The following is an 18,898-nucleotide window of genomic DNA, read 5'->3' as shown; positions in this document are numbered from 1 at the left end:
CAACAGAAGTGGCTCCTAAGTGGCCAGCTCTGAAAGTCAGTAGAAACTTGCAGAAGGCATCCTGTGTAGTTCAAAGCTGGGCTCCCAGCTCAGGCATTGTCCAGTCGGGCAGCTCTCTTGAGTGGGTCTAAGTGCTTTGGAGAAAGGGAGGAATAGGGCTGCAAGGCCAGGATGCTGATAGGGGAGGTTGCGGGGAGGGCCAGTGGCACGAGGGACAGCACGGGTGCCCAGACAGCAGGGTGAAGGTGCTGCAGAGGGGCCGCAATGGCTCCTGGATGGCTTTGTTGTGATTCCCCTCTCTGGCAGGATCTGGTGAAGAATCATCTGATGTATGCAGTCAGAGAGGAGGTGGAGATCCTGAAGGAGCAGATCCGGGAGCTGGTGGAGAAGAACTCCCAGCTGGAGCGTGAGAACACCCTCCTGAAGACCCTGGCAAGCCCAGAGCAGCTGGAGAAGTTCCAGTCCCGCCTGAGCCCCGAAGAGCCAGTTCCAGAAACCCCACACGCACCTGAGGCCCCCGGTGGTTCTGCGGTGTAAGTGGCTCTGTCCTCAGGGTGGGCAGAGCCACTAAACTTGTTCTACCTAGTTCTTTCCAGTTTGTTTTTGGTTCCCCAAGCGTCATCTCACGTGGAGAACTTTACACCTAGCATAGCTGGTGCCAAGAGATGTCCTAAGGACATGGCCACTTGGGTCCACTCCAGTGACAGACCCCTGACAAAGAGCAGGTCTCTGGAGGCTGAGTTGCGTGGGGCCACATCACCCCCAGCCAGTGAGCCTCTAATGCCACCGTGTCCTGGGGGCTCCCAGGGTCTGGGCAACTTGGCCGCAACTGGCAAAGGAGAAAGGTAGTGTGAGATGTGATGCCAGTTTACTCCAGAAAGCATAAGGGGTCTGTTTTTCATTTCCATGGCCATCTTCAGCAGCTTCACCTGACAACGACTGTTCCTATGAAGAAGCCACTCATGTTTTGAGCAGAGGCAACCTCTCTCTTCTCCCCTGTCTCACCAAGGCAGGGCCACAGATAGGAGAGATTGGGCCAAGTCAGTCTTCTGTTGGTTCATATGGTCTAATGCATGGCTTTGCGCACAGCCCAGTGTGGGATTACAGCTTTGGGATGACCGCTTACAAAGTTCTGTTTGGTTAGTATTGGCATAGTTTTTCTATATAGCCATACATGCATATATATACCCATAGGGCTAGATCTATATCTTAGTGTAGCAATGTATACACACACACACGCACACACACACACACACACACACACACACACACACACCTATGTGTTGAAGGGCCTAACCGGCTTTGGGAGTATCAACTGGTCCCTTATCTCTTAAGGCTAATTCTTTGACTGTGTTCATTTACCAAGTTGATCCAGTGTGTCCTTTAGGTTAAGTAAGACTAAAGAGAAAAGGCAGGGAGGAGGGCCAAGCCTCTGAATGTGGCCACAGATGCCTTGTTGCTGCAGCCCTTGCCCCATGTGTGCCCCGGCCCGAAGATGTGTGAGGTCCTCATTCAGATGCCAAACCCACCATTCACTGGTGCTGACTACATAGAATGGGGTTCAGAGAAGAGCAGCTGTGACTTCACATTGTCATTGAGAAACTTTTGTTTTGGTGTTTGTGGAAAACTTGCAAGTGAACTGCATGATTGGCTTGCTGGTGTCCCCTTGTGGACAAGGGATGGACAAGGGGATGGCTTTGACCCGACGGTGCCTGGGTGATGTACTCAGGGAGCTTGTGTCTAGGGGGTTCTGTGGCAGTGAACATTTTCCATTTTCTGATGTATGTCTCCAGGATTTGGATTTTGATTTTTCAAATGTAGCTTGAAATTTCAATAAACTTTGCTCTTCTTTTTTTCTAAAAATAAACCTGGCATCTGAGTGTAAATGGAGTCGGTATTGGGGGGGGGCCCTGGCGTGGTTGGGGGCCCTGTTTCTCTGATGCACTGAACATTCATGAGCACCCTCTAAGTGGCAGGCCAGTGCCACATCCATGATCTTGCAGAACTCTCAAAACACCCGAATTGTACGGGTGAGGAGGCTGAGGCTCAGCCATTGCAAGTGACTTGCCGAAAGTCACACAGCTATTATGGCAAATTGGGGGACTCAACCCCACATCTACCCCATTGGCCTGCTCCCTGCTTTCATAAGACCGCTCCAGAACAAGTGGCTAAGTGACCGCTAACACACAACCTCAACTTAAGGGGCTGATTTGGGAGGAAGGATACCCCAAGAAGGCCCAAAAGAAAAGGGCCCAAAAGAAAAGGGAGGGAACCAAATAAACACGAGTGGGCCTCTTCCCTCTTCTGAAAACATCTTTGGGATCACTTTGCGCATCCTCCTTAATACCAATCCATGTGAGACCCTTGACCTTGGCAAAGGAGTTAAGAGGACCCTCATGAGAAAAGGGCACAGAATGTATATGGTGCCCAACAGGATCCCCCTCCCCCAAGGAAAGATGCTCAGGATCCCTGCCCTTGCACTTGTCACCGCTGAAAGTTGGCTCAAAACCCACCAGCTGTGCACGCATGGGCAGGTCGAAGGATCCTGACTCTGCTTCCTTCCTCTGGCTCTCTGTGGGGTCCATTCTCATCCATCACTCTTTCCCTGACCCCAGGTCTCTGGCATCCAGAGTCCTGCCATTTCTCTGATTCTGTCCACGAGTTATTCCATGTCTCTTTAGCCACACCCAACCCTGGAGCCACCATAGACCCTGAGCTGTGTACTAAGCCCCACCTTATTCCCAGGGAAGTGATTCCATTCACTCTCAACTTCCTCTAACATCTATGCCTATCCCTTTGCCAGTTGAAATTTAACAGAACCCCCTGATTTTCCTGAACCACAAACCTCAAGGACCAAGAGGTCTTGGCCCCTGTCCCTTGTGCCAATCACTGTCCAAATATATTCAAAATGCCATGCTTCTTTTACTGTAGCAGTCATACGTGCTGGCCTCTTCTTTTCCAATTGCCAAAACTCTTCTTCAGAACTTAACCTCTGCCTGGCTGGCCTCTCAAATCCCAATTTCCCCACCTGCTCCTAACCTCTCTGCTCCTGATGCCAAGTTCGTTGTGTACACCGGCCGATTTGATCACAGCGCACACACTTCACACAGCTGCAGGAACAAACTTTGGACCAGGCATCCACCCTGACCCAAATACGGCTCTTCCCAGCTCCCACTAGGTCCCAAGCCCCTCCCCCTTTCAAGAGGCCCTCAGGGACTTTTTGACTCTTCGGTTCATCTGTAGACTTCCCACACCCACTCTCCAGCCAAACAAGAACCCACAGATGCAAAAGAGAAACCCAGAAGATGGCTCAGCAAACACATGGCCCTCCCCAGTCATCCAGCCTTTCCCTACAAGAAAAGGGGAAAAAAAAACTGGCCCACGGTCACAGAGTGGGAAAGAGAGAACAACTTTGTTTCCTAGGCAACCCCAACTAAACAGAGACAAACACTACAACTTCTGAGGCCACATCGGTTGCTAGACTAGATAAGAGGAACTTTGCGGCTATTTGTTAGTCACATACAGGAGTTCTTTGTTGTTGCTCCACAGAAAACCAAGTAGGGGTGTGGAGGGAAAAAAGAACACACTAGTCCCGGAAAGACCTTCACGGGCTTTGGGGTTCTGGGCTCAGCTGGTCCAGCTGGACCCAGAACAAGGAAAAGAACAAGAGGAACAGCAGCATTAATGCTCCCCTGCCTGAACATGCCTCCTCTCCCAGAACCCTCTTATCTCTTATCTCATCTGATCCTCCCCATACGTTGATGAGAATCACTAGTACACCGCTCTGTGCCCCTCCTCATGAATGCAGAACATTCTGTTTCTTGATCTTAGAAAAAGGGGTAGTTATGAGTTACCTCCATTTGACAGGAAAACTGACAGCCAGAGGGTTTGGTGCTACTCCCCACGGTTCCCGTGTACCCCATGGGGCAGTGGTTGCCAGCCTTTGTGAGAACAAGGGGCTCTTTTAAAATGTCAGGGGTGCCTGGGTGGCTCAGTCAGTTGAGCGACCAACTCTTGATTTTGGCTCAGGTCATGATCTCATGGTTCATGGGTTTGGGCCCTGCTCAGGCTCTACACAGATGGTGTGGAGCCTGCTTGGGATTCTCAACTCTCTCCCTCTCTCTCTGCCCCTCCCCCAGTTGTGCGCGCTCTCTCTCTCTCTCTCTCTCTCTCTCGCGTGCGTGCACGCTCATGCTAAAAATAAATAAACTGAAAACAAATTAAAACTAAATAAATAAAATGTCAGAATTATTCTCAGACTCCCCTCAACCCAATAGTAGTTGAATTTTTAGTATTCATTGAGAGAGAGAGAGAGAACACTTAATGACAGTGACTGTGGATTCAGTAGTGCTTTTAAAGGAATTCATTGTATTTATCACAAAAACACTGAGGGGGATTTGAAAAGTAGAACTGAAATGTGGGCAGTAGATTATTTACATACAAGGACTACTGGGGTACAAGGTGCAAAGCTCTCAGGCTGGGAACTACCACTGAGACAGGCTTTCCCAGTTGGGCTCCCAGAAGGAACCCAGGGAGCAAGCAGATCAGGAAGGACCTGAAGTATAGGCAGAAGGATTCTAGAAACATCATCGGAAAGAAGGCACCCAACCCACCGTCCTTTTAGGGTATTTTGAAGTTGTCCTAACATCATCGTACATATTCTGGAACACTCTTGCTTTCAAATCTCACTCCCTCTCCTCCTAGTTGGTTAGAAATTAATGAACATAATTAGAGCTTGGTAGACAGCCCAGTTCCTCAGGTTGTCTCAGGCAGAGAAGCTCTGCGGATCACCTCTGCTAGATTGGGCAGGGTTTGACAGAGAACTCCCTTAGTTAGCTCTTCCAAGCAAAAGTGGTTTCCAGGGAGAAGCTGGCTGGAAGGGTCATCATAAGAATAATTAGTAATAATAGCTAGCACTTACATGGCATTTACTTTGTGCCAGAAACTGCTGTAAACCCTTTTACATCCATGACCTCTTTTAATCCTTTCCACAAACCTATGAGAATGGGCTAAGATCCCCATTCTGCAGATGAGAAAATGAAGTTAAGGCATGGAAAGGTGAAACAGCTTGCCACGTGTCACGTAGCTAGTGAATGGCAGGGCCAGCACTGGTGGGGAGGGGAGACAGACACAATGAGAAACGGGAAAGAGGATCGAGACAGGTTTAAGGTTTTTTTTTAAATATAATTTATTATCAAATTGGTTTCCATACAACAGCCAGTGCTCATCCCAACAAGTGCCCTCCTCAATGCCCATCACCCACTTTCCCCCCTCTCCCACCCCCCATCAGCCCTCAGTTTGTTCTCAGTATTTAAGAGTCTGTTATGGTTTGCCTTCCTCCCTCTCTGTAACTATTTTTTCCCCTTCCCTTCCCCCATGGTCTTCTGTTAAGTTTCTCAAGATCCACATATGAGTGAAAACATATGGTATCTGTCTTTCTCTGACTTATTTCACTTAGCATAATACCCTCCAGTTCCATCCACGTTGCTGCAAATGGCATGATTTCATTCTTTCTCATTGCCACGTAGTACTCCATTGTGTATATAAACCACAATTTCTTTATCCATTCATCAGTTGATGGACATTTAGGCTCTTTCCACAATTTGGCTATTGTTAAGAGTGCTGCTATAAACATCGGGGTACAAGTGCCCCTATGCATCAGCACTCCTGTATCCCTTGGGTAAATTCCTAACAGTGCTATTTCTGGGTCATAGGTAGATCTATTTTTAATTTTTTGAGGAACCTCCACACTGTTTTCCAGAGCAGCTGCACCAGTTTGCATTTAAGTTTTTTTTTATGTTTATTTATTTTTGAGAGACAGAGAGAGCACAAGTGGGAGAAGGGCAGAGAGAGAGGGAGACACAGAATCCGAAGCAGGCTCCAGGCTCCAACCTATCAACACAGAGCCCAAACTTATGTGGGGCTCAAACCTATGAACCATGAGATTATGACCTGAGCCCAAGTCAGACCCTTAACCGACTGAGCCACCCAGGCGCCCTTTTTTAAGTTTTTTAAAATTTATTTTGAGAGAGAGAGAGAGAGAATGAGCACAAGCAGGGGAGGGGCAGAAAGAGAGAAAGAGAGAGAATCCCAAGTAGGCTCCGCACTGTCAGCCCAGAGCCCGATCCGGGGCTCAAACTCACGAACTCTCAGATCATGACCTGAGCTGAAACTAAGAGCCAGACGCTTAATGGACTGAGTCACCCAGGCACCCCGAATCTCAACAGCTTTTCTAATTCCTCTTGTGTAAAGCAGAAGTGTTTCACGGGTGGGTAGAAAGGAGACCACCCCAAACTAGCAGAAGAGGCTCACATTAGATTAAAAATGATCAAGGAGCTTGCAGGGATGGGAGTGAACAGGGAAGGAGGAAAGAGGGGGGATGGGAGGGCAACTTGGCTGGCTCCCAGTCAGATGAATTGAGATAGGATCTAATCAGGCTGAGGGAGCCATGGTAGGCTTCTAAGTAGGGAAGTGATGTGATGTCAAAGATATTTGCAGAAGATGGGTGCTGGCAGCTGGGGAGGCTGAAGCAGAGAAAGGCTAGCCAAAGGCAGGCCAGCTGTTGCTGTAATCCAGGTGTGAGGTGATGAGGGCCAGCCGGGGCAGGGACAGGGGTCATGGAAAGGAGACAAAAGGACAAAACCAAAAGACACTGCAAGGGAGTGTTTGTCCAAATGCAGTCTGCAGCCCATCCCCATGAGCTGTGTGGGGAAGTTTGTTTAAAGGCAGATTCCAGACCCCACTCCCAGACTAAAGAAGGGAGTGAGGTTCGGGAATTGGTCACTCCTGTTGATGCTGGAGGATATGAAAGTTTGCAGAACCTCCGCGGAGTGAAAAATTAGCATGACCTTTATTTAACAGAGTGAGCTGGGGAGGAGAGAGTGAAACAGCCATGAGTCAAGAAGGGCTTAAAAGATTTTTGTTTTGGGGCGCCTGGGTGGCTCAGTCGGTTGAGTGTCCAACTCTTGATTTCAGCTCAGGTCACAATCTCACAGTTCGTGGGTTTGAGCCCCACATCAGGCTCTCTGCTGGGCGTGGAGCCTGCTTGGGATTCTCTCTCTACCTCTCTCTCTCTCTCTGCCCCTCCCCTCCTCACTTTCTCTGTCTCTCCCAAAATAAACAAATAAAATTGAAAAAAAAATTTTAGAAGAAAGAATTTTGTTTTTTTCTGTTGTTTTTAATTGTGGTGAAATACATATAACATAAAATTTACCATTGCAACCATTTTTACATGCACAGCGCAGCAGCATTAAGTATGTTCATATTGTTGTGCAACCATCACTGCTGTCCATCTCCAGAACTTTCTCATCATGCCGGACTGAAACTCTGGACCCATTGAACAACGAGTCTCCCATTTCTGCCTCCCCCCCCACCAGCCTCTGGTGACAGGATAGCTTTGAGTCCGGAGGACTGGGAGACTATGGATGCGCCCAAGGAAACGGGTGTAGGAACAGGCCGCAGATTTTCAGAGGGAAGATGAATTCCAAATTTGCTTTCCAGCTGAGCTCAACATATTTACATGTGGAAATATCCCAAAACCAACTGTGGAAAGCAGTGTGAAGTCCAAGGCTAAAGCACCAGATGCGGGTGTTGTCTGTGTCGCGGGAGCTGAAGCGATGTGAGCAAACATGTGCCCCAGGGGGCAGGAGGATGGGGGCAGAGGAGGCCAACCAGAAGCCCAGAGCCACACTCTGGAGGCTGCCCACAGAAAGGCCATGTGAGGGAGGAGGAATGGCCAGCTGGGGAGGTGTGACAGAAAGGAAAATCCCCAAGGAACACTGAGGTTTGTGATCTCTCTGCTTTTATCTTTTAGTCTATTCTTTTTGACATTTCCTCTTCAGAGTCCTCACCACAGCCCCGCCATCTATAAAAATAAACTAGGGGCACCTGGGTGGTTCAGTCGGTTGAGCCTCCAGCTCTTGCTTTCAGCTCAGGTCATGATCTCATGGTTCGTGGGTTCGAGCCCCACATCTGGCTCTGTGCTGATGGTACAGAGCCTGCTTGGAATTCTCTCTCTCTCTCTCTCTCTCTCTCTCTCTCTCTCTCTTTCTCTCTCTCTCTCTCTCTCTCTGCCCCTCATTGTGTGTGCTCTCTCTCTCTCAAAAATAAATAAACTTTTTTAAAAAATATTTTCTGAAGTTTATTTATTTTTGAGAGAGAGAGAGAGACAGCGTGAGCAGAGAGAGACAGAGAGAGAGGGAGACACAGAATTCGAAGCAGGCTCCAGGCTCTGAGCTGTCAGCATAGAGCCCAACATGGGGCCTGAACTCATGAATGGCAAGACCATGACCTAAACTGAAGTTGGATGCTTAACCACCTGAGCCACCCAGGCACCCCATTAAACTTTTAAACACACACACACACACACACACACACACACACACACATATATATGTGTATAACTAGTCCCTAAAGGTCTCTTTGGGGAAGACCAAGGTGGCTGAGGTGTTCCAAGGAGAGGAGTCAGGAGTCCTAGGGCATAATCCTAGTCTTTGTTTAACAAACTGTGTGACATTGGGCAAGTTATTGGCATTGTCAGACCTGTTTTCCCACTTGCAAAACAAAATGATTACCCAGGATCATTTCTAAGCCCAGGGCTTAGTAAGTACCCAGACCAAGAAGGGCCCTCTAGCCATGAGATTTTCACATATTGCCTCGTTGCACTAGGCCTCAGTTTCTCTTCCAGCCCCCAGATTCTATTCATACTCATATTGAGTCCTTATCAAGTTGCTGAAGAAATATCCACCTTTATTTTTTTTTTAATTATTTATTTATTTTGAGATGGAGGGGTGGAGGGAAATAGACAAAGAGAGAGGAAGAGAGAGAATCCCAAGAAGATTCTGCACTGTCAGCACAGAGCCCACCTCAGAGTTCAATCTCACGAACCACAAGATCATGACATGAGCTGAAATCGAGTCAGATACTTAACCAACTGAGCCACCCAGGCACCCCAAGAAATATCCACCTTTAAAAAGCATGGCGTGGCACCGGGCTGCCTCAGTTGGTAAAGCATGTAACTCTTAATCTCAGGGCTGTGAGTTCAAGCCCCACGTTGAGCATAGAGCCTACTTTTAAAAAATTATAAAAGTCAACCCATGGTTCAGCACCACAACACTCCCATGTAATTTTGTGAAGCCAGGAATCACCTACAGCCTTATTTCCTAGTCTTTCTTGTTTCATGAACAACACACTTACAAACTCTGAGTCATCAAACTGAACTGGGAGAGAGGTGGGCGGGTTGCATGGAGGACATCTTGGATAGGCAGAGAGAATAGGTTCACCTTGGAAAGATTTGTGTCTGATGCAGATAACTGGAGAGAGCAGGAAGGAAGAAAAAGAGATAAGTCAGAGGGGGTTGGACAAAGGAAGACAAGAACTGGAAGAGGAGGAATGTGAAAAAAAAGGGTGGCCCCCGCCCAATGGACGGACCTTCCTCAGCTGGGTTCCTCTGCTATTTTGCTCTTGGTCCACTGGTGAGCTTCCTGCTGCCACCACCTAAGAGGAAACAGAACAAATTCTCTACCAAAGACTGGCTCTGTGGCTCCTGAACTGTCCCCAACATCTCTTCTTTGCTGTATATCCCAATCTAGAAACCAGTCTTTTCAAGCACGAAACTAACTTAATCATCATGTCAAAGCATCTCAAGGCACAAGCCATGTCCCAGTGAATTCTGTCACACGTAGGATAAGAGAATAGATTAATATGCCATTAGGGCTGGATGGGGCTGTCCTAACCTCCTCACTCCCAGAGGAGGGCCCACAAGCCCATAGAGAGAAACTGGCTTGTCCCAGCTACTCACAAGGTCAGCACCAGGGCCAGAATGTGTCCCCTAATGTTACAGATGACCCTTTTGCTCCAAGTCTCAGTGTCCCCATATGTAAAATGAGGAATTGGACCAGAGCAACAGTTCTTACTCTTGGCTGCACACGGAGTCAACTGGCAAGTTTCATGAGACCTGATGCCTCAATCGCATCCCCAGAAATGTTAATAAAATTGATCTGGGATTAAAACGTGTGCACGGGCAGTTTAAAGCTCCCCAGGTGATGCTCGGATGGCCTGTGAAGGTTGTTTCAATCTTGCCATCTGGAATCTTTTATTCGACAAATATTGGTACCTACTATGTGCCAGGTGCTCTGCTAGGCACAGACCAGGTCAGATATTGACTCTGCCCACTAGAGATAATTTCATGTTTCCGTATGGAGGCGGCTACTTTATGCTTAGTAAAGGCGATATTCTTCTCTCCTGACTTCCGTGTGTGTCTCTCTCGATTGATTCTGACTTCAGGCAGAAAGGAAGAGGTGCTATCTACCAGCCTTCTCAAACTCTAAAACATTCTGTTGGGGATGACAGGCAGCCTACAAATAATCCTCTCACCCCTTCTCAACCACCTCTGCCTGCTTCTGCTCCTCTATCTGTTGGAGTGCCTCTGGGCTCAGCTCTGCCCCCTCAGGACTCTCTCTCTGGTGGGTCCCATCCATTCCCAAGGTCTTAAGAAACATTGCCACGCTAATGACTCCCAAATTTACACCTCCAGTCCTAAGCATTCCCCTGGGCTCCAGCCTCAAAAATCCAACTGCCCTTCACCACACCCCCCCACAGCTCCATCTGTATGTTTCTCCAGCTCCACTTGTATGTTTCACAAGTCTATCAATATCTACCTGATCAAAACCATCTAGCTCCCACCATCTACACAACTGTTCAAAGCAGAACCCTTGATCCCTCAACTCCCACATCCAGTTCATTGCCCATTTGGTCCACTCGACCTTCAACATGCACCCCGAATCCCTCTACTTCTCTCTAGCCCTGTTGCCACTACCTGGTCCAAACCACCTTCTTCTCTCACAGGGAGGCAAAAGTCTTACACTGGTCTCCCTGCTTGCCCACTGGACCTTGTCCAATTCCACATAGCAGCCAGAGTGGCTTTCTTAATGCAAAATCAGATCTTGGTGTTCTCTTGCTTGAAGCTTATCAAAGGCTTATCATTGCACTTAGGATAAAGTCCAAACTCCCTCCCATGGCCAGGATGATCTGGCCTCTGCTGACCTCTCCAGCCTTTTCGAGTGTCACTCCCCTGCTCTTGCCAAGCCCCGAACCCACTGAGCTCCATTCATTCTTTAAACACACCTCAGAGCCTTTGTGCATGGGGTTCCTGCAGTCCAGAATGTTCCTGCCAGCACGGCCAGCCACCCCGCTCTTTGCATGACTGTTTGCTCCTATCCTTCGGATGTCTCCCTTCCTCTGAGAGGCTTTTGCCCATAAGCCTGTCTAAAGAAGTTTCCCTCTGTACTGTTCCTTTCATTGCATTTATCCCAGATTGGTTTTGTTAAATTTATTTATTTTGAGATAGATAGCAAGATCAGGGAAAGAGCAGAGAGAGAGGGGTAGAGAGAAAATCCCAAGTAGGCTCTGCACTGTTAGCAGAGAACTTGATGTGGGGCTCGAAACTGTGAACCATGAGATCACAACCTGAGCCGAAATCAAGAGTCGGCAGCTTAACCAACTGAGCCACCCAGGTGCCCTGCATTTATCTCAGATTGTAATGACTAGTTCACATATTTTTATTTATTGCTTCTACCCCACTGCACTGGAAGCTCCCCAAGGGCAGGACCTATACCTGTTTGGCTCACTGCTACAACCTTGGAGTCAAACACAGTACCGGACACAAACTGATTAATAAATAAATATATATGAGTTTCAGATACTGTGGCGGGGGTTGGTGAGTTGGGGAAGAAATTTTTGGAGGGGGATGAGTGGGGGGAGCACTCCCAATGTCTTTGAAATCATACAAGAAAATGCCCTGTTGAGTATATCAATTGTGAAAGCAATGAATTGGTTATTCTTGTAATAATGTTTTAATTGAATGTGTCCTATGTGTCAGGCACTGAGCTAAGCACTGTGGCAAATATGAGAGATGTGATGTGGCTTCTCACAGGGCTCATTGTGAAGGGAAACTGCATTCAGCCCAGTGGCATTTCTCTGCCTCTGGACTAGGGAAAGTCCCACAGTCATGCTCACTTTTCTCCATGTCCATATTTTAACCCCCAAACTCCATCCCATTATCTGGAGCTACTTATCAAGCTACAGTCTCATTTTATGGAGTGGGTATGGTGTTAGGTAGGATTAACTCTAGTTGCAATAACAGAAAAAATAATAACATTTGCTTTAAAAAGATAGAAGTCTGTGTCCCCCATAAAAGAAGCCTGGAGGCAGGCAGTCCAGGATTGACAGTGACTTGATAAAGTCACCAGAGACCTAAACTTCTTCCAAGCTCCTGTTCCACCATATTCAGCATGTTGCCTCATTGCCCATAATGGTTGCTCAAGCTCCAGGCATTGTACCCACAGTCCACACAACAGAAACAAGGAAGGAGAAGAAAAATCACACCTTCCTTTTGAGGAAGCTTCTGAGAAATACTACACAGCACTTCTGCTTACATCTCTTTGGCCAAAATTTGGCCTGGTCACTCCTCCTAAGGGAGGCTTTCTTTACCTAGGTTCACTGCCATCCCCAAACAAACCCAAGTTTCTGTTTTTAAGGAAGAGAAGAATGCATGTCCAGTAGTCTCTTCTCTAAGAGTTTGGATGTATTGAGAGATTGAGAAGGAGGGAGAAGAAAAGAGGAAGAGAGCATCAAAAAATGCATCAGAAAAGAAAGGGTCTGTGACTACTGACTTCCACATAGGGGAATGTGCTTACTGCAGGGGCCAGAGCTGGCTGGTAGGTGTGGCCATATGCCTTGGGAACAAAGCAAGCAGAATAGACCCCTGATTGGGGTGGGGTGGGGTCTCTGCTGCTGCAGAACTGTTTTCCCAGAATTGCTCATCCAAGAAGGCCTCAGGAGATGACCCAAGAGGCCTCTCACCGGACAGATTCCAGAAACTGGGAGGCCGGCCTATCCTCTTAAATGTCTTTATGGAGGTAAAAAGGAGAGTGATCCCTAAAATAAGCAGCCTCAGGTCAAAATCTGGGTCTCTGATACCCAAAGGCAAAATTTCAGAGAAGACCCTGTTAGATTTTGGTGACGGTAAAAGTAACATCAGCACAGAATTGTCGAATCTTGGGGCTGCAAGAGGCTTTACAAGCCATCCAGTCCGGCCTCATCCCACCAGTCCCCACTGTCTTCCACCCTTCCATCTCACACAAGACAGACAGGCTGCGTTGAGAAGATGTTAACTCGAGGGGATTATTTTCTATGGGAATAGAGTTTTTCGCAGAGCTGAAAGACCTTTGTGTGTAAAAATTACCCAATAACGCCCAGTTCCCCAAACTTAGGAATACAGGATCTGTTTCAACAGCCTGATTCAAACTTTCTGAAGAGCAGTTGCTCACCTTAGGAAGAAAGACATAGACGACTAAGTGTCCCCGAAAGATAGATTGCTCCCTGTGAGTCCCCTGTTCTCACTCCAAAGGCATCCATAACATCTCAGCAACTTCGGCCTTGCAAAGGGTCAAGGAATGGGTTTCTCTTGGCAAAAGGCAAGGGGCCCTTTAGAACTTTGGTCGGAGGGGCTCCCAACTGAATTCTTCAACAAGAGTTTCCTTTGAAGATCCTTTAATCTGCCCCACCACGTCTGTGAAATGGGACAGCAGGGCCCTGCTGCAAGCTGCTGGGGAAGCTAAGACTTAAAACACTTTTTTTTCCGACCCTGGGCGGGGCCCATTCTGGTGCCAGGCCGAGCTATGGAAGTGTGTCACCTGACCCTGCCCATCCAGTGAGCAAGAATTCCTCAGGCGGAACACAATTCCTGCCCCTCCCACAAATGCTGAACATTCTGTTTTTTGCCCTTAGGAAGAAACTGGTACATAACTGCATTCTCTTCTCCCAGTTGCACACCCCCTTCTTTGCAAAACCAAAGAACTGGGTCACATTACTTAAGTCTATGTGGCTTTGAAGGGCTCAACCTCAAGCTTCAAACTGCAGTCAGACACACATGTTGGAGCACAACCTGGGTTCTCCTGGGTGACATGAAGGGAAGCCACTGTGTCCCAACTTTGGCTACTTGTTTTTCCATATACTCCAGACCATCTTAACCCAACCCATGTGACCTATTTGCATTTCTCTCCTAGAGAGGAATCAAGCTCTCTTAGGAGCACATAAAACTAGCTCAGACAGGCACCCCATTAGGGTATGGGAAGGGGAAAGTTCCCAGAAATCCTTGCCATCAAAGTACCAAGGCAAACCCCTTTTTTTGTAGATTCAGTCATTCAGTCATCCATCTGTTCATTCAACAAATATTTATTTTATTTATTTTTTTATTTTTGAGAGAGAGAGAGAGAGAGAGAGTGGGGAAGGGGCAGAGAGAGAGAGGGAGACACAGATTCTGAAGCAGGCTCCAGGCTCTGAGCTGTCAGCACAAAGCCCGAGGTGGGGCTTGAACCCACGAACTGTGAGGTCATGGCCTGAGCCGAAACCAAGAGTCAGTCATTTAACCAACTGAGCCACCCAGGCGCCCTCATTCAACAAATATTAATAAAGAACCTGTTGCAGGGCTCCTGGGTAGCTCAGTCAGTTAAGTGACTGACTCTTGGTTTCAGCTCAGGTCATGATCTCACAGTTGGTGAGTTCGAGTTCCACATCAGGTTCTGAGCTGACAGTGTGGAGCTTGCTTGGGATTCTCTCTCTCCCTCTCTCTCTTTCCCTCTCTCTGCCCCTCCCCTGCTCATGTTCTCTCTCTCTCTCTCTCTCAAAATAAATAAATAAACTTAAAAAAAAAAGACCACATTGCATGCTGGGCTCTCTGACAAACAAAGTTCCTGATCTCATGGAGTCTACATTCTGGAGGAGGGAGGGAGGGAGGCAGTAAAGGAACAAACAACATCAGAGAGGAAGCTGAGACTGGGAGAGAGGAAGGAACTTGCCCAAGATCACACAGCCCAGGTCTTCTGACTCCTTGTCCCTCGTTTTTTTCATCATACATTCAGTACTGAGCACCTACCATGTGCCAGGCACAGTGCTAGGCGTTGAAGATATAAGATGAATAAGACAGACAAGGTTCCTGTCCAGAGGGAGAAAAAACATAAACCCACAGAGAAAGACCATAGACATTTCTGGTTTCCATTACAGCATGTAAAGAGCTTAGAAGTCACCGCTCCATCAAATAACAAGTAAAAAGCTTAGATCCATAAGAGAAGTGAGGTCAGGGGCATCTGGGTGGCTTAGTCGGTTGAGTGTTTGACTTCGGCTCAGGTCATGATCTCGCAGTTCATGAGTTCAGGCCCCACATCAGGCTCACTACTGTCAGCCTGTCAGTGCAGGCTCTTTCTGCCCCCTCTTTCTGCCCCTCCCCCACTTGCACTCTTCCCAAAATAAATAAATACTAAAAAAGAGAGAAAAGTGAGGTCATAGGGCAAACTTCTCACTCCAAAATTGGAGAGACTGACAAGAAGATAGCAATATTTGCAAATCAATCAATGTGATACACCACATTAATATAAGAAAGGATAAGAACCATGTGCTCCTATCAATAGATGCAGAAAAAGCATTTGACAAAATACAGCATCCATTCTTGATAATAACTCTCAACAAGGTGGGGATAGATGGAACATACCTCAATATCATAAAGGCCAAATATGATAGACCCACAGCTAACATCATCCTCAATGAGGAAAAACCAAGAGCCTTTCCCTATGGTCATGAACAAGACAAGGATGTCCACTCTCACCAATACTATTTAAGATAGTACTGAAAATCTTAGCCTCAGCAATCAGACAACAAAAAGAAATGAAAGGCATACAAATTGGCAAAGAAGAAGCCAAGCTTTCACTATTTACAGACAACATGATACTCTATGTAGACAACCCGAAAGACTCCACCAAAAAAGTGCTAGAACTAATACACAAATTCAGCAAAGTCACAAGATACAAAATCAACGTGCAGAAATCTGTTGCATTTCTATACAGCAATAACAAAACAGCAGAAAAAGAAATCAAGGAATTGATTCCATTTGCAACTGCACCAAAAACAATAAGATACCTAGAAGTAAACCTAACTAAAGAGGTAAAAGTTCTATACTCTGAAAACTATAGAACACTCATGAAAGAAATTGAAGAGGACACGAAGAAATGGAAAAGTATTCCATGCTCATGGATTGGAAGACCAAACATTGTTAAAATGTCTATATTACCCAAAGCAATTTACACACTTAATGCAATCCCTATCAAAATACCACCCGCATTTTTCACAGAGCAAGAACAAACACTCCTAAAATTTGTACAGAACCACAAAAGACCCCAATTAGCCAAAGCAATCCTGAAAAAGATAAACAAAACTAGAGGCATCACGATTCCAGATTTCAAGCTATATTACAAAGCTGTAGTCATGAAGACAGTATGGTACTGGCACAAAAACAGACACACAGATCAATGGAACAGAACAGAACAAACCCAGAAATTGACCCAGAGCTATATGGCCAACTAATCTTTGACAAAGCAGCAAAGAATATCCAATGGAAAAAAATACAGTCTCTTAATAAATGGTGCTGGGAAAACTGGATGAAGACATGAAGAAGAATGAAACTGGACCACTTTCTTACACCATACACAAAAACAAATTTAAAATAAAGACCTAAATATGAGACAGGAAACCATCAAAATCTGACAGGAGAAAACAGGCAGCAACCCCTCTGACCTTGGCTGGAGCAACTTCTTACTAGACACATCACTGAGGACAAAGGAAATAAAAGCAAACATGAACTATTGGGACTTCATCAAGATAAAAAGCTTTTGCACAGCAAAGGAAACAATCAACAAAACTAAAAGGCAGCCTACAGAATGGGAGAAGATATTTGCAAATGACATATCTGATAAAGGGTTAGTATCCAAAATCTATATAGAACTTACTGAACTCAACACCCAAAAAGCAAATAACCCAGTTAAGAAATGGGCAGAAGACATGAATAGACACTTTTCCCAAAAAGACATCCAGGTGACTAACAGACATGTGAAAAGATGCTCAATATCTTCTTCAGTCATCATCAGGGAAATACAAATCAAAACCATGATAAGAGACCACATCATACCTGTCAGAATGGCTAAAATTAACAAAAAACAGGTGTTGGTGGGGATGTGAAGAAAAGGGAACCCTCTTTCACTTGGTGGGAATATAAACTGGTGTAGCCACTCTGGAGAACAGTATGGAGAACAGTACGGAGGTACCTCAAGAAACTAAAAACAGAACTACCTTAACATCCAACAATTGTGCTATTAGATATTTACCCAAAGGATATAAGAATACAGATTTGAAGGGTTACATGCACCCCAGTGTTTATAGCAACATTATCAGCAATAACCAAACTATGGAGAGAGCCCAAATGTCCATTAACTGATGAATGGATAAAGAAGATGTGGTCTATATATACAATGGAGTATTATTCAGCCATCAAAAAGAATGAAATCTTGCCATTTGCAACAACATGGATGGAGCTAGAATGTATTATCCTAAGTGAAATAAGTCAACACCATATGATTTCACTCATGTGAAATTTAAAAAACAAAATAGATGAACATATGAGAAGGGGGGGAAGAGAAGAGAGGGAAACAAACCACAAGAGACTCTTTAGAAAGAGAGCAGGGGCACCTGGGTGGTTCAGTCAGTTGAGCGTCTGACTTTTTCAACTCAGGTCATGATCTCAAAATTCATGGGTTCGAGCTCCGCATCGGGCTCACTGCTGTCAGCACAGAGCCCACCTTGGATCTTCTGTTCCCCTCTCTCTCTGCCCCTTCTTCCCTTGTGTTCTCTCTCTCTCTCAAAACTAAATAAATCTTTTAAGAAAAAAAAAAAAAGAAAGAGAACAAACTGAGACCTGATGGAGGAAATTGGTTTGAGGGCTACATTAATGATGGGTATTAAGGAGGGCACTTGTGATGAGCACTGGGTGTTGTATGTAAGTGATGAATCACTGAATTCTATTCATGAAACCAATATTGCACTGTATGTTAACTAAAATTTAAATTAAAAAAATAAAAAATAGAGGGGAAATTAAGGACATTGAAAACAGGACATTAACAGAGATAATCAACAAAACCAAAAGCTGGTTTCTTGGAAAGATCATTAAAATTTCTAAGTCTCTAACCAGGCTAAGAAAAAAAGAAGACATAAATTACTAATATCAAAAATGAAAGAGGGACCACAAGTACAGATCCCATGGACATTACAAAGATAATATAGGGATGTTATGAACAATTTTGTGCCCCAAATTTGATGAACTAGAAATGGACCAATTCCTTAAAAGACAATCTTCCAAAATTCACACAAAATGAAATAGACAATCTGAATAAGTATATATCTATTAAAGAAATTGAATCAATAATTAATAACCTTCCAAATCACAAAGCACCAGGCCCAAATGGGCTCACTGGTGAATTCTATAGGACATTTAAGAACTTATAACAATATTCTACAATCTTTTCCAGAAGATAGAAGTAAAGGAAATGCTTTCTAACCCATTCTTTGAGGCCAGTAGTATCATAATACCAAAACCAGACAAAGGCTTTAATGAGAAAACTTCAAACCAATATTTCTCATGAACACAGATGCAAAAATCCTCTATTAGCAAATTAAATCCAACATGTATAAAAAGAATTACACACCATAACCAAAGTGGAATTTGTCCTATGTATGCAGGGCTGGATCAACATTCAAAAAAATCAATTAATGGGGGCACCTAGTGGCTCAGTTGGTTGAGTGTCCGACTTCAGCTCAGGTTAGGATCTCACAGTTTGTGGGTTTGAGCCCCACATCGGCCTCTGTGCTGACAGTTGGCTCTGCGCCTGGAGCCTACTTCGGATTCTGTGTCTCCTTCTTTCTCTGTCCCTCCCCCATCTCACTCTGTCTCTGTCTCTCAAAAATAAAAATGTAAAAAAATTGTTTAATCAATTAACATAAGCCATCACATCAATAA

At 45.7% G+C, this 18,898-nt stretch overlaps 1 protein-coding gene across 5 annotated transcripts in view; it reads left to right on the top strand.

Annotated features, from left to right (window-relative positions):
* The window catches only part of TSC22D3 (TSC22 domain family member 3), a 62,428-nt gene extending 60,565 nt beyond the window's left edge, over positions 1 to 1,863 (top strand). For all 5 annotated transcript variants that reach the window (XM_053201519.1, XM_027054992.2, XM_027054991.2 and 2 more), the window contains one exon: positions 307 to 1,863. In XM_053201519.1, the coding sequence (XP_053057494.1) occupies positions 307 to 537 (231 nt within the window). In that variant the 3' untranslated portion in view covers positions 538 to 1,863. The remainder of the gene's footprint in view (positions 1 to 306) is intronic.
* The last annotated feature ends 17,035 nt before the right edge of the window (positions 1,864 to 18,898 follow it).

This window comes from Acinonyx jubatus, chromosome X, assembly GCF_027475565.1.
Source record: "Acinonyx jubatus isolate Ajub_Pintada_27869175 chromosome X, VMU_Ajub_asm_v1.0, whole genome shotgun sequence".
In the NCBI taxonomy this organism is placed as follows: Eukaryota; Metazoa; Chordata; class Mammalia; order Carnivora; family Felidae; genus Acinonyx; species Acinonyx jubatus.
Note: the sequence above shows the minus strand (reverse complement) of the source record. Positions and strands in the feature narration are given on the sequence as shown.